General features: G+C 64.5%; 2 protein-coding genes across 6 annotated transcripts; one reads left to right on the forward strand and one right to left on the reverse strand.

Annotated features, from left to right (window-relative positions):
• Window positions 1-1037: 1037 nt before the first annotated feature.
• On the reverse strand, window positions 1038-2736 carry SSNA1 (SS nuclear autoantigen 1). Of its 2 annotated transcripts, none has more exons than XM_067742590.1 (3): window positions 2599-2736; window positions 1923-2122; window positions 1038-1583 (listed from the first exon to the last, which is right to left on the reverse strand). In XM_067742590.1, the coding sequence occupies exons 1-3, from the start codon at window positions 2648-2650 to the stop codon at window positions 1476-1478; spliced, it is 360 nt and encodes a 119-aa protein (XP_067598691.1). In that variant the 5' UTR covers window positions 2651-2736; the 3' UTR covers window positions 1038-1475. The 2 variants fall into 2 exon arrangements, with proteins under 2 accessions (XP_067598691.1, XP_067598690.1); XM_067742589.1 differs by having other exon boundaries at window positions 2584-2702.
• ANAPC2 (anaphase promoting complex subunit 2) lies at window positions 2665-13209 on the forward strand. Of its 4 annotated transcripts, none has more exons than XM_067742579.1 (13): window positions 2665-2929; window positions 3205-3842; window positions 4801-4933; window positions 5928-6102; window positions 6247-6366; window positions 6703-6820; window positions 7476-7657; window positions 7890-8130; window positions 8494-8569; window positions 8653-8856; window positions 12339-12468; window positions 12616-12851; window positions 12939-13209. In XM_067742579.1, the coding sequence occupies exons 1-13, from the start codon at window positions 2819-2821 to the stop codon at window positions 13149-13151; spliced, it is 2577 nt and encodes an 858-aa protein (XP_067598680.1). In that variant the 5' UTR covers window positions 2665-2818; the 3' UTR covers window positions 13152-13209. The 4 variants fall into 4 exon arrangements, with proteins under 4 accessions (XP_067598680.1, XP_067598679.1, XP_067598682.1 ...); XM_067742578.1 differs by having other exon boundaries at window positions 2684-2929; window positions 3220-3842; window positions 7890-8151; XM_067742581.1 differs by having other exon boundaries at window positions 2686-2929; window positions 8010-8130.
• The last annotated feature ends 36 nt before the right edge of the window (window positions 13210-13245 follow it).

The following is a 13245-nucleotide window of genomic DNA, read 5'->3' on the forward strand; positions in this document are numbered from 1 at the left end:
TGTGCCTACCCTGTGAGCACCCCCAGTCTCTGGGGCTCCCCTTGCCTCCCAGAAGCGGCTCAGTGGGAGCTGTGGTGGGAGGTGGGACGCCAGGTAAGCTCTCTGGGGTCTGGAACTCTCTGTGGGCCCGGGTGGTTGCTGCAGCTGTCGGGTCCGAAGTGGTTTCCCTGAAGGACCAGAGCCTGGGGGTGGACGAAGTGCAGGGCAGGTGGTGGGCAGAGCCTCAGGGATCTTGCCTCCTGTTTGGATTGGAAGGTTCCCTGACCCACAAGGGCCTGCAGGAATGCTGTGGCAGGCAGACCACTCCCCTGGGGTAACGTCAGCAGGGAGGTCTGATAGATCTGGAAAAGTGACAGAAAACAGCTGCCCACTAGGGAGCGGCTCCCGGCTGGGCTGACTGGCTGTGCTGAGACTGGCCGTTCACAGTCCTGGCATCAGACGCAAGTCTTTTCCTCTTGGAGCGTCAAGCCCACGGGAAATGCCACCTGGCCAGGCTTGGGAGGGAGGAAGGCGTTTTCTTGGGAATGGTGGGCCCAAGTTTCTGCAGACCTTCTCAACCAACACATGCTTCCCAACCCCCCTATCCCCCACGGACAGCAACTGCAGGGACCCCATGGGGGCTGACAGGCCAAGGCAGGTGGACCCATGGAGGACTCGGGATGGAAGGCAGGGCCCTGGGCTGCATGGGAGACTGGCCTGTGACCAGAGAGTGGGAGCAGGGGTGCTGCTGTCCGGCAGAATCTGGAATTACTGAGCTGGGGTGCAGCCACTCCCAGGGGACCTGAGCGCAGGAAGAGCGTCTCCTTGGGCCAGGCCTTATGCTAGAAACCAGGACCAGTGGCCCTGATGGGAGAGGTGGGTGACGGGGGTCACATGAAACGCTTAGGGGCACCCTTAGCTCTGAACGCAAGGCCGGTCACAGAGAAAGCCATCGCTTCACGGAGGAGCCGTATTACAACTGGACAAGGATTCGTATTTTGGCTCTAGGGGGGCCCGGCAGCCCCACACTCCTGACACAGGAAGCAGGCTGACGTGGATCTCTACAAAGACAATCTTTACTGACAGTCACAGGCCCCAGGCAAGCTCTGAGGTGAAGGAGGGCCCCAGCCCCTCCCACACTTGCCTGGGCACCTGCGGGCCGAGGGAGGGGTGACAGGACTCCCAAGGTGCTGAGACCAGAACCGGGCCTTCCCCGCGGCCCCAGGCTGGTGTGGAGGCCTCAGTGGGACCCTGAGTAGAGCTGCCCTCCCCAGCGCCTGTGTGAGCTCAGAGCCAGGATCCCCACCTGGTGGGCTGTGCTCAGGTCTTTCCTGTCACCCAGAGCTGGTGAAGGTTGGCAGTTGCCTCTTGGCACCCCAGACACCAAGAGGAAAACGCTGCTGCCGTGAAGGACAAAGATGCTTTGAAGACAGACTTGCCGGGGGCTGAGCCGTAGAGGGGGCGCAGTGGAGGCAGGCCCTCCGCCTCTGGCCTCATCAGCTGTCCTTGCCTCCGCTGCTCCTCTGCTCGGGGGCTGCGGCCTTGGTCAGGTTCCCCGCTTCCCTCTTCAGGACACTAAGCAGAGTCTGCGAGCTCTCCAGGATCTGCGAACAGAGACACCAGCCGGTTAGCACTGCTCCTCCTGTTGGAAAGCTCCCGTGGCCCGGCCCCCCTCCCGGGCCAGGGCCTGTCTCCCCTCTGAGTCTGGCCCAAAGCCCCTTCCTCACACCCTGGGAAGCCAGGCTGAGGTCATGGCTCCTGCTGCTGCTCTGCGGCTCACAGTCCGGAACCCGCTACGCGGTGATGAGTATGGTGCCGACAACAAGACCCAGGTCACTCTGAGCGCGGTATTGTCACCACGGGGGGCCTACAGCCTGTCTAGGCACCCCTGGGCCAGAAACCCTTGACGGGCTCGGTCCAGCACTCGGGCCCCCGAGCCCCACCTTGAGGTAGGCAGCCTCCGTCTCCGCGATGGTCCGATCGAACTCATTCCGAGAGGCTATTTTGCGAGCCAGGTTCTCGTTGACTCGGGCCAGCTTCTCTGTCAGCTGCCTCACCTCATTCTGCAGCCGCTGCTTCTCCTCCTCTTCCTGCTGGATCTGCCGGCACAACTCCTCCCGCTTCTGACACAGCTCTTCGATGCCTAGGGTGGGCCGAGAGAGACAGGCGCGGTGGGCCCAGAGCAGAATGGAGAGCACCGCCCCTCCAGCTCTGGAGCCCCCTGCTCTGGAGAAGAGAAGGCTAGTGGATAGTGGAGGACCCGGGTGCCGGATGGGCCACCTTTCGCCCGAGCCAGGCCAATGTCCTGCGTCCGAAGAGTCTCAGAGTTAAGGAAAGCACCGCGCGAGGCTCGAGGCGCGAGGCCGGGAGGCCGTGCGTACTCAAGCCCATCGTCCTCTGCTCACTCCACAGATACCTAGCCCTCGGGGCGGGCCACAACGCGGCTGTGCGCTGGGCAGCTCCGCACGGCGTCCGCGCCGCCCCGGCCCGCAAAGCCGCGCACGGACCGTACAACACGCTCGGCCGCGCGCTGCGGGCCAGCTACTGCCCGGGACCGCAGGCCAGCGAGCCCCACGCCCTCCCAGCCTGCCCGGCGGGCCCCACCGCTCGGCCGCTCACACTTGACCAGCTCGTTGTTGTAGTTCTGCAGCGCCGCGCCCTGCTGGGTCATGGTCGCCACCCGGGGTTCCGGCCGCTCCAACCGCCGTTACCGCATCCGGGTCCGCGCCTGCGCACTGCCTACGGACGGCGCGTCCACGGTACACGTCACTGCCGCGCGCCTCTCGTTTGCGTCATCGCCGCGCGCCGCGCCGGCGGCTCTAGGAGCTGGTGGGAGCAGATGGCGGCGGCGGAAGCGGCGGCGCACAATGACCCCGGACCTGCCCAAGAGCTGCTGGTGGCCTGGAATACCGTGAGCACCGGACTGGTGCCGCCGGCCGCTCTGGGACTGGTGAGGCCCGAGAAGAGGGCGGCGGGCCCGTGCGGGGTTCCCGGGACCCTGTGCGTCCACTCTCGGGTTCTTTCGGATCCCTCCGCCCGCTTCTGTCCAGCTTGTTTCCCCCAGAGTCCTTTATTGTTCCACAGCCTGTCCCTAAGCGTGGGCCCTGCATCCGTGCGACGAAGGGCAGCGGGGTTTCCGTAGACTCCCCTGTGCTTTGTCCCTTTCCTATCTATCTTTATCTGTCACTGCTTTCTCCAGCTCTGCGCTGTGTTCTCTTCTTACAGTTTTCTGTATTCCAGGCATCCTCCCGGACCAGCGGTGCGGTCCCTCCAAAGGAGGAGGAGCTCCGGGCGGCGGTGGAGGTTCTCAGGGGCCACGGTCTGCACTCGGTCCTGGAGGAGTGGTTCGCAGAGGTGCTGCAGAACGACCTGCAGGCTAACATATCTCTCGAGTTCTGGAATGCCATCTCCCAACGTGAGAACTGTGCAGACGAGCCCCAGTGTCTTCTGCTGCTCCTCGATGCTTTTGGGCTCCTGGAGAGCCGCTTGGATCCCTACCTGCGTAGTCTAGAGCTCCTGGAGAAATGGACTCGCCTGGGCTTGCTTATGGGCACCGGTGCTCAGGGGCTTCGGGAAAAGGTTCATACCACGTTGCGGGGCGTCTTGTTCTTTTCCACTCCCAGAACTTTTCAGGAGATGATCCAGCGCCTCTATGGGCGCTTCTTGAGAGTTTACATGCAGAGTAAGAGAAGAGGAGAAGGAGGAACCGACCCCGAACTGGAGGGGGAATTGGACAGCAGATACGCCCGCCGCCGGTACTACCGCCTTCTGCAGAGCCCACTCTGTGCGGGATGTGGCAGTGACAAGCAGCAGTGCTGGTGCCGCCAGGCGCTGGAGCAGTTCCACCAGCTCAGCCAAGTCCTGTGAGTACTTGTGCCTGCGTGGCCGTGCCCCGTTCCTCCTGGCTCCTGCTTGCCCCTCTGGGTCCAGCTGGCCCCTGCAGAGAGCTGCTGGCAGAGGTCTCTGCCACCTGTCCTGGTAGCCAAAGAGAGGGTCCCCAGGATCCGTGTGTTGTGAGTTTTTACCTTTCACCCTGGACACAGGTGCACCTGTCACTCGCCCTAGCTCAGGGTTTCACACTTTGCTTATGCTAAGATTCCACGTGATTCCGAATTTCCTGGGTTGTGCAGAGTTTTGCTGTGCTGTTTGTAGCCTCTCAGAGGAGGAATAATGTTTATCCTATGGTTGCAAAAGGTGTGACTGTTGTTTTTTTTCTCTAGAACAAGTCAGAGATTAAACCAATGTGCTGGGTAAACTGATTGCTCTTCTGGCCTCTGGAGGAGGGAAAGATTTTGTTGTCAGAGCCAGGTCCTGTCATGTGGTTCTTCCACTCTCTGTGGTCACTTATGATGATTTTGTCACTTTGAGTGAAGTGGCAGCAGTGCAGCTGTTAGAGAGTCTCTTGGCTGGACCGAGGGTGTGATCGGATCCACAGAAGCTTTGTTCTCTCAGGAGCCTTTGTCTTCACAGATCGGCATTTGCACCAGAGGGCACAGACAGCTGCATCTGTGTCTGTGGGGCTAGGGTAGTGACATATTTAGCTGTTGTCTCAGGGCTGTTTCTGGGAGGTGAGCCTTGGCCCCAGTAGCCAGACGTGCTGACCACGTGGGGAAGGCTAGTGTCCCGGCCTGAGCAGGGAGGCCGGCTTGGGGGGGGGGGGGCGGGCGGTCGCTGCCAGTGCTTGTCTTCACAGCAGCTTTTCCTCGAAGCCTCTGGTGCAGCTGTGCCCCCGACGGGAGAGCTGTGGGCGGTATGTGCTGGGGTGGGGTTGGGCGTGTGTGCGTGTGCTCTGCGTTCTTCACGGGCAGGGCTCTTCTCCAGACACAGGCTTAGTCTGCTGGAGCGGGTCAGTGCCGAGGCCGTGACTACCACCCTGCACCAAGTGACCCGAGAGAGGATGGAGGACCGCTGCCGGGGCGAGTATGAGCGCTCCTTCCTGCGTGAGTTCCACAAGGTGAGGACCCCCACGGGCTGTGTCCTTGTGGATTAGAGGTTTCTGGCAAAACTGACACCTCAGCTTTAGAAACGGCCAGAGCGTGGAGATCCGGGTGCGTCAGGACGTTGCTGGTGCTGGAAGTCGTCTTGGTGCTGGGTGGAGGCCAGTCATTCTGGGCCCGTCCTGGTGGAAGGAAGAGCCTGTGACGTGCTTAGTGAGGTCTTCGCGGGGCCACGTGGCTGGAGGCCGTGCCAAGGTCTGGGGTATCCCAGTGGGGGGCCTCGGGGGCATCCACGCTGTTGGGACATGGTCTGGGATCTGCTCTGGGCTGCACAGAGTTGAGGAAGAGCTGCACCCAACCACGGCGGGGGGGGCTCAGCCCGCTCCCACTTCCCAGCTGCTCCCCTCCCCTGCTCTTGCTATCTGTTTCCTGAGGATGCAGGTGAGCTGTGGGGATGCGGGGTGGTGTTCAAAGCAAGTGTCCCTGCCACGGGGTGGGGGGCGGTGTGTGAAGCTGGAGGTCTGGCGGGTAGCTGTGCCGTCCCGAGGCGGCACATCGTCCGGGTGCTCTTTCCGGTGGCTGGGTGGCCGTGGGAAGACATGGACACGCTCGGGTCCGTGTGGTAGGGTGTCCTGTAGATTTCATGTGCACGGGCTCAGAAGCGTTCCCGCTAGGTGCTGTGGGTTGTGCGTGGGGGGGTCTCGTTGTGCATGGGACCCCCAGGGTGTGTCCGTCCGCTCAGATGTAGCGCCCTGTGTCAGAGCCGCTGTTGCTGGGGATGAGCACGGGTGCTGGTGTGTGTGGAAGGGGCCTGGGTGTGTGTTGGTGGAGACCCTGGGAGGCCTCCTTTGGGCCCCTTGTCCTGCTGATTTTAACGTGCTCCTGGTCTTCAGAGTAGGTGGCCTTGGGGGCTCCCAGGGCCCAGCCAGAGGCGCGGGTACCTGTGTGGCTTCTCCTCGTCTCTGTTCTGGGCTTGGCCCCCAGAGTCCCACACTTGTGTTCTCCCGACAGTGGATTGAGAGGGTGGTCGGCTGGCTGGGCAAGGTGTTCCTGCAGGACGGCCCCAGCAGGCCTGCGTCCCCGGAGGCTGGGAGCTCCCTGCGCCGCTGGCGCTGCCACGTGCAGAGGTTCTTCTATCGCATCTACGCCAGCCTGCGCATCGAGGAGCTCTTCAGCATCATCCGAGGTCGGCCCCGCCTGCCAGGGAGCCGCCTTCCCGTGCCTCTGCCCTTCAGCTCGTTGAGGGTGGGGCGGCGGGCACATCTGGGCCCTTCGCGCGCAGTGCGTGCTCGCCACATGTGCACGTGCCAGGACCAGCCTCTCCCCGCAGACTTCCCGGACTCCCGGCCGGCCGTGGAAGACCTCAAGTACTGCCTGGAGAGGACCGACCAGAGGCCGCAGCTTCTTGTGTCCCTCAAGGCTGCCCTGGAGACGCGACTCCTCCACCCAGGTGCCGCCGGGGCGGGCGAGGCCCACCCGCCATTCACCCTCAGGGCCCGGATCTGGAAGCCCAGGCCTGGGGCCTGTGGAGGGAGTGGGTTTAGAGGCAGTTTTGTGTGGTCCTTCGGGGGCAGGGGCAGTGCCCGGTTCCTTCAGAACAGACCCCACTTTGTAAGGGGAGAAAGCAAGTGAGTGCAGGGGGAGCGGCGGGGACAGCTCCCTGCAGATCACGCGGGTCTCCTGGGGGTGAGGTGGGACTTGCAGGTCACCTGGCCAGGGTGGCTGCCTCTGTGTCCCTGTGTTGTCTGGGCCCTTCTATGACGGAGCTCTCCCGTCCCGGCCGCAGGCGTGAATACGTGTGACATCATCACCCTGTACATCTCCGCCATCAAGGCGCTGCGCGTGCTGGATCCCTCCATGGTTGTCCTGGAGGTGGCCTGTGAGCCCATTCGCCGCTACCTGAGGTGAGCTCCAGGGCCCCACTCGTGCAGCTGCACTCCCCGTGGGTCTTGCTGCAGCCAGAGGGGTGTGGTCCTTGGGGAGCCAGGGACGCTCCATGTCCCCTCCCGGGCCGGGCAGCTCAGGCTGGGCTCCTTCCTCCTGCCAGTGCTGGTTCCCACGCCTGTGGCCCAGGGTCACCAGGCCCGTGTGCAGGTCGCGGGGCCCACACCAGCACAGACAGGTGGCCCTGCTTGCTTTGCCTCGCGCCAGCTTGGCCCCAGGGCTGACGGGAAGGGTGGGGCCTTGCGTTGCTGGTCTTCTACCAAGAGGAGCAGAGCCTCTCGGGCTGTCTGCCGGGGGATGTGTTGGAGCAGGGGCCACGCACAGCCACCCAGAAACCCCTAAGCGCACAGTGGAGTGTCGGGGACGGGGCCGGGCAGCGTCTGGAGCTGCTCTGACTCAGGCCTGCTGCCTCCTGGCCGGGCATGGCCTGGTCTTGTGTCTGTCTTGTCGTCTCGGCTTCTTCTCCTAGAAATTGATTTGGCTTTAGGGGTGGCGGGGCGGGGGAGGGAGTCTCACGGGCTTACCTTTAGCACGTGACTGACGGCCCTGGCTGCAGGGGTCAGGCGGGGTCCCGTGTTCAGGTGGGACAGGCGGTGAGGGGCTCGTGCCTGACAGGACGCGGGAGGACACGGTGCGGCAGATCGTGGCAGGGCTGACCGGGGACTCGGATGGGACGGGGGACTTGGCTGTTGAGCTGTCCAAGACGGACCCGGCCAGCCTGGAGACCGGCCAGGACAGCGAGGATGACTCCGGCGAGCCAGAGGACTGGGTTCCCGACCCTGTGGACGCGGATCCAGGTCAGCGCCTGCCGGCCCTGCTGCCAGGCTCTGGATTTCGGGGGGTGGTCCAGTCGGGCAGGCGCTCTGGTCTCCAGTTTGTTGCCACGTGGGCTCTGGAGCTCCAGGGGATCCATGGTCAGAGTGTAACCCCGCCTGGTTCCCCAGGGTTCTTCACCTGGCTTGGGTGATGTCCCCGCCCAGACCCGTTGGGGGGGTGCCCTGCCTGCCTCACCTGCTTCTGCCGCTTCAGCCGGAGAAGGAGTGGGTTTTCGGCATCCCCACCTCATGGGCTTGGCCGGGCACGAGCTGCCTGGCGCCATCTGTGCCGCCTCCGTGTCTGAGAGGCGCCGGTGGTGCCCGTGCCGTGCAGGGAAGTCCAGCTCTAAGCGGCGCTCCTCGGACATCATCAGCCTGCTGGTCAGCATCTACGGCAGCAAGGACCTCTTCATCAATGAGTACCGCTCGCTGCTGGCCGACCGCCTGCTGCACCAGTTCAGTTTCAGCCCCGAGCGGTGAGGCCTGTGAGGTGCCACTCCAGGTCCCCAGGGAGGGGCGGCCTTCACTTGCAGTGGCTGCTCTCTGTGAGCCCTGGTGCGCATCGGGGATGCGCTGGGTCCCCGAGGCTGGGCGGGGACTGACCTGTGCTTGGCCTCTGCCCCCCGGGGGAGGGGGGGCCTGGGGGCAGCCAAGGAGCCTGGGGCGGTAGGTCCCAGGGCTTCCGGCCCTCCTGGGGTGGAGTGGGCACAGGGCTCCCGCCTCTCCTCCTGGGCTGGGGGGATGGGGGGGCAGTGTCGCTCTGTAGGTGCCAGTTGGGGTGGGGGCACACCGCAGCCCTCAGAGTTGCGTCCTTCCAGGGAGATCCGCAACGTGGAGCTGCTGAAGCTGCGCTTTGGCGAGGCCCCAATGCATTTCTGCGAGGTCATGCTCAAGGTAGGTGCCTGGGGCTCCCCGCCACCGCCTGGCCCCTACCCCTGTCGGTCCCGGACCTTCAGGAGGCCCCGTCTCCCCCACAGGACATGGCAGACTCGCGCCGCATCAATGCCAACATCCGTGAGGAGGATGAGAAGCGGCCCGCAGAGGAGCAGCCGCCGTTCGGGGTCTATGCCGTCATCCTCTCCAGCGAGTTCTGGCCGCCCTTCAAGGATGAGAAGCTGGAGGTTCCCGAGGACATCAGGGAGGCCCTGGAGGTCTATTGCAGGAAGTACGAGAAGCTGAAGGTATGGCCGCGCCGCTGGGGCGCCGGCACCTCGGACGAGTCCCTCCGCGTCTGCGCCCTGCGCTCGGCACCCTCCCCTCCCCTCCCCTCCTGGGAGCCTGTCTGTGCAGGTGTGCACACTCTCTGCACGCCCTCCTGTGCCCCCAAGGCGCTGGGAGTGGGTGTGTCCCTGGGCCGCCTCTTCCACCGTCCACCCTCTTGGCCTGCAGGGATCGCCCCAGGGGGAGTCGGGGGCTCTGTCTGTCCCATGGGCGTCTGCAGGGAGTCTCCAGGTTGCTTTTGAGGTGTTTGACCTCTGCCCCTCCGCCCTCCTGCCCCTCCTGCCCTTCCCTGGCAGCTGCTTCCTGGAGTGCCAGGGCGCTTGGGCACCCAGACCGTGCTGTCTGCTGTTAGGTCCCTGGGGCCACAGGGCTCGGCAAGGAGAAGGGGGTGTGTGGGCTGGTCAGGAGGCCGGGGGCCAGGAGTGGCCGATTGGCAGAGTTTATCGCTCGTCCCCTCCAGTCCTGGCGTTGGGAGTCCAGGTGAGAGGTGTGGACAGGTGGATCCTGGTGTGGGCAAGGGTCCGTGGCATGGAGGACCCTTCTTCCAGGTGATGGTTCAGAGGAGCCGTGTTGGCAGAGAGGAGGGAGTTTGGGACACCTGTCCCAGGTTTCAGGGGACAGGTGGAGAAGTGGGTTCTGGGGCGTTCAGTCTGATGAGTGGGGTGTGGGGCCCTGAGAGGCCACCGGCCGGAGGAGACTCCAGGCACCCAAGCAGAGGACAGGGCCGCAGGTGTCCAGGGTGCAGACCCTGAGCCCTCGGGGGACCTGGGACACCCCTGGAGGTGGGAGCCCTCAGGACAGAGCCCCAGGAGGGCGGCAGGTGGGGCTGGGCCGGGACCCTTCCTGCCCCTGCGTGGGGGGTGGTGCTTGCTCTGTGGGGCCTCGGCGCTGCCCCGCCCCCGCCCCCACACCCCAGTCGAGGACGTCCACGTGGCCCGCCCGTGTGCTCGGCACCCTCCCCTGCTGCTCTGGCTGCCCTGCTGGGCTCTGCGCCGCAGCTCGCCTGCCTGGAGAGGCCCCGCCGGCTTCCTCCGCAGTTCCCCCTGGGGCCTGGGGGTGGCTCAGGCGTGCCCTCCATCTCAGGCCGTGGACCCGGCATGCCAGCGCTGGAGCGGCCGGCAGGCCCCCGCTCTGTGCCAGAGGCCAAGCCTGTGGCCACGGTGCCTCTGCTTCCCGCCAGCCGGGCTCCGGGTCCGAGGACTGCGCTGGACACGTGTGGGTGGCCGTGCCTGTGCCGTCTGCCGCTGGGCCTCGCGTGTGCCCGCTGCAGGCCGGAGTGGTTGTAAAGGTCATGGCCTTGGAGCCAGAGGGCGTGGTTACGAGCTTGGCCAGCTGCCAGCTGTAGAGAGGTTAGCTGTCGCCCCCCTTCAGAGCTGGGGGCGTGAAGAAGGGCTCAGAGCAGCCAGTGTCCCCCAGGCCGGCCCTGACGAAGTGCCCCAGACAGGCGCCGTCGGTGCCCCGGGAATTTATCGTTTCGGTTCTGGCAGCCAGCAGTTCACAGCCAAGGTGTGGGCAGGGCCGCGCCCCCTCCAAAGGCTCCAGGGGAGGGTCCCCTTGCCGCTTTCAGCTGCTGGGGCTCCAGGTGTCGTCGGCTTGTAGAGGCGTCACTCACCCCTGCATCGTGCCCCACGGCCTCTCCTGGTGTCTCTGTGTCCACGTTCTCCTCTTCTTATGGGGACACCAGTCGTACTGGATTAAGGGCCCCCCATGCCAGTGTGACCTCACCTTAACTAGCTGCATCTGTAGTGACCCGACTGGCAAATAGGGTTACGTTCTGAGGCACTGGGGGTGAGGACTTTAACATCATTTGTGGAGCTCACAGTTCAGCCTGTGAGAGTCTACTCTCTGGCCCCCCAAATTCACGTTCTTCTCACGTGCAAGTTACATTTAGCCACGTCCAGCGTCCCCAGATTTTAACCATTCTGGCACCAGCTCAAAGTCCCAGATCTCTAAGTCAGGTCAAGGTGAGAGCTGGGGCACGATTCTCCTTCAGCTGTAAACCTATGAATAAATCTTTCTCTGCTTCCGAAGTCCAGTGGTGGGACAGGTGTTGGGCAGACACCTGGCCTCCAAAAGGGAGATACTGGAAGGAAGGGAGGGTTCCCAGGCCCTAAGCAAGTCTGAATTCCACTGGAGGAAATTCCACTCCATCTGGCTGGGTGCCAGTCTTCTCTGCCCTCGGGGGCAGCCCCACCCTGCCAGGCCAGGCCTCTGCAGCACGGCCCTGCCCTCGGAGTCATGCTTTCCCTCTGGCCGTCCCTCCCTTTCCACCCAGGCTGGCATCGTTTCCACTGCTATTAAATTCTCAGGAGCCTTGCTGGCCTCCGTGCAGTTCTCGGCGTCCAGTCCGTGGGCCTGGGGGCTCTCACACCTCTACTGGCCCTTCTGTCCTGGCTCCTGGGCACTGCTGGTTGGTGCCACCTTGACACAGGTCACCTCTAGGGCCATAGAGGCTCTGTCTGCAGAGCACACGGCAAGATGTGCAAACCACCCAGTGCTCCTGGCTCCTTTCTGCTCACCACGCCCTCCCTCGGTTTTCTCTCTCAATTCACTACAAGCGGTGAGGAGCAGGCAGGCTGCGCCTTCCACACTTTGCTTGGAAATCTCAGCCTAGCGTCCAGGTTCCTCCCTCGCGAGCTCTGCTTTCCACCCAGCAGAGCACGTTTCTGCCGCCGCGTGACGGGTCGCCTTTCCTCCCATCTCCGGTGATGTGCTCCTTGCTTCAGCAGGCCTCACTGGAATGGCCTTTCCCGTCTGTGTCTCTACCAGTAGCCTCTCCAGGGCAACCCAGGATTTTATGAGCCTGCGGCTCAGAACTTTCCCAGCCCTCCCCATCCCCCAACACCGCAGCCACGTCCACGTGTTCTAAAAAGGCGTTTGCTACAGCAGCACCTTCCCCTCCGGCGGAAGTCTGTACCGCTGTCCTGTGGTGGCCGTAACAAAGTACAGCACACCAGGTGCTAAAACAGGAACTTCTCTCGGCTCTGGAGGCCGGGGTGTGAGATGGAGGTGAGGGCCTTCTGCAGGTTGCGGGCGAGTCCTCCCTGCCTCTTCCGGCCTCCAGGGGCGCCTGTGTCGCTCCAGCCTCGCACGCCGTCTGCCCTCCCGCGAGGACACTTACCGAGTTAGATTAGGGTTCGCGGTACTCCAGCACGACCTCTTCTTCCCTAACGACATCTGCAAAGGCCTAGTGTCCAAGTCAGGCTACTTTCTGGGGTCCTGGGGCCAGGACGTGGACGTTTCTCTCAGAGGTGCAGGGGCCCTCGCTGTTAGGGGGTGCCGGGGGAGGGGGAGGGGACTGGAGTCCCGCCGTGTGCTGGTCTCGTCGCTGCCCGCCAGGGTGGGGGCAGGTCAGGGAGCCCTTCCTCACCCGGTCCCAGGTAGCAAAGCCTTGTCCAGCTGGACCCGCTGGGTGGCCCGTGCTGACCCCAGCCCTCCCCAGGCCATGCGGACGCTCAGCTGGAAGCACACCTTGGGCCTAGTGACCATGGATGTGGAGCTGGCTGACCGTACCCTGTCCGTGGCGGTGACCCCTGTGCAGGCGGTGGTCCTGCTGTACTTCCAGGACCAAGGTGAGCCCCCAGCCGCCCTGCTCTGGCCGTGCCTCCCGGGAGGGCACCGTTCCGTGTCCGGTGGAGGGTGGGTGGGACCCAGGCGGCCCGAGCCATGCGGGGCCTGGCTGTGCCCTGAGGGTCCTGTCGGTCCCGCCCTGCCCACAGCCAGCTGGACGCTGGAGGAGCTGAGCAAGGTGGTGAAGATGCCCGTGGCGCTGCTGCGGCGGCGCGTGTCGGTGTGGCTGCAGCAGGGCGTGCTGCGAGAGGAGCCGGCCGGCACCTTCTCGGTGGTGGAGGAGGAGCGGCCCCAGGACCGGGACAGCATGGTGCTCGTCGACAGCGACGACGAGAGCGACTCGGGCATGGCCTCGCAGGCCGACCAGAGGGAGGAGGAGCTGCTGGTGCGCGCGGGGCCCGGGCCGGGCGGGGGCGGGGGGGGGTGCCGCCCAGCGCGGCCTGACCGCCGGCCCTGGCCGCCGTGCCCGCAGCTCTTCTGGACATACATCCAGGCCATGCTGACCAACCTGGAGAGCCTGTCGCTGGAGCGCATCTACAGCATGCTGCGCATGTTCGTGGTCACCGGCCCCGCGCTGGCCGAGATCGACCTGCAGGAGCTCCAGGGCTTCCTGCAGAGGAAGGTGCGCGACCAGCAGCTCGTCTACTCCGCCGGCGTCTACCGCCTGCCCAAGAGCTGCGGCTGAGCCGTCGCCAGTCCCCGCCCGGCCCCCAGGATGAGAGTAAAGCAGACGGTTCTTCCTCCCTCCCTGTCCTGCTGGCTCTGTGGGCTTCGTGGGC

This window comes from Pseudorca crassidens, chromosome 7 (genome assembly GCF_039906515.1).
Source record: "Pseudorca crassidens isolate mPseCra1 chromosome 7, mPseCra1.hap1, whole genome shotgun sequence".
Lineage (NCBI taxonomy): Eukaryota > Metazoa > Chordata > Mammalia > Artiodactyla > Delphinidae > Pseudorca > Pseudorca crassidens.

Excerpts from the sequence above, each read along its gene's own strand:
- ANAPC2 (XM_067742578.1), top strand. The coding sequence starts at position 2,819 with ATGGCGGCGGCGGAAGCGGCGGCGCACAATGACCCCGGACCTGCCCAA. Across the intron at positions 6,821-7,475 it reads CCCATTCGCCGCTACCTGAG|GACGCGGGAGGACACGGTGC; the intron begins GTGAGCTCCAGG and ends CGTGCCTGACAG. Across the intron at positions 8,152-8,493 it reads TTCAGTTTCAGCCCCGAGCG|GGAGATCCGCAACGTGGAGC; the intron begins GTGAGGCCTGTG and ends GCGTCCTTCCAG.
- SSNA1 (XM_067742589.1), bottom strand. The coding sequence starts at position 2,650 with ATGACCCAGCAGGGCGCGGCGCTGCAGAACTACAACAACGAGCTGGTC. Across the intron at positions 2,123-2,583 it reads CAAGTGTGAGCGGCCGAGCG|GCATCGAAGAGCTGTGTCAG; the intron begins GTGGGGCCCGCC and ends GGCCCACCCTAG. Across the intron at positions 1,584-1,922 it reads CGGAGGCTGCCTACCTCAAG|ATCCTGGAGAGCTCGCAGAC; the intron begins GTGGGGCTCGGG and ends CTCTGTTCGCAG.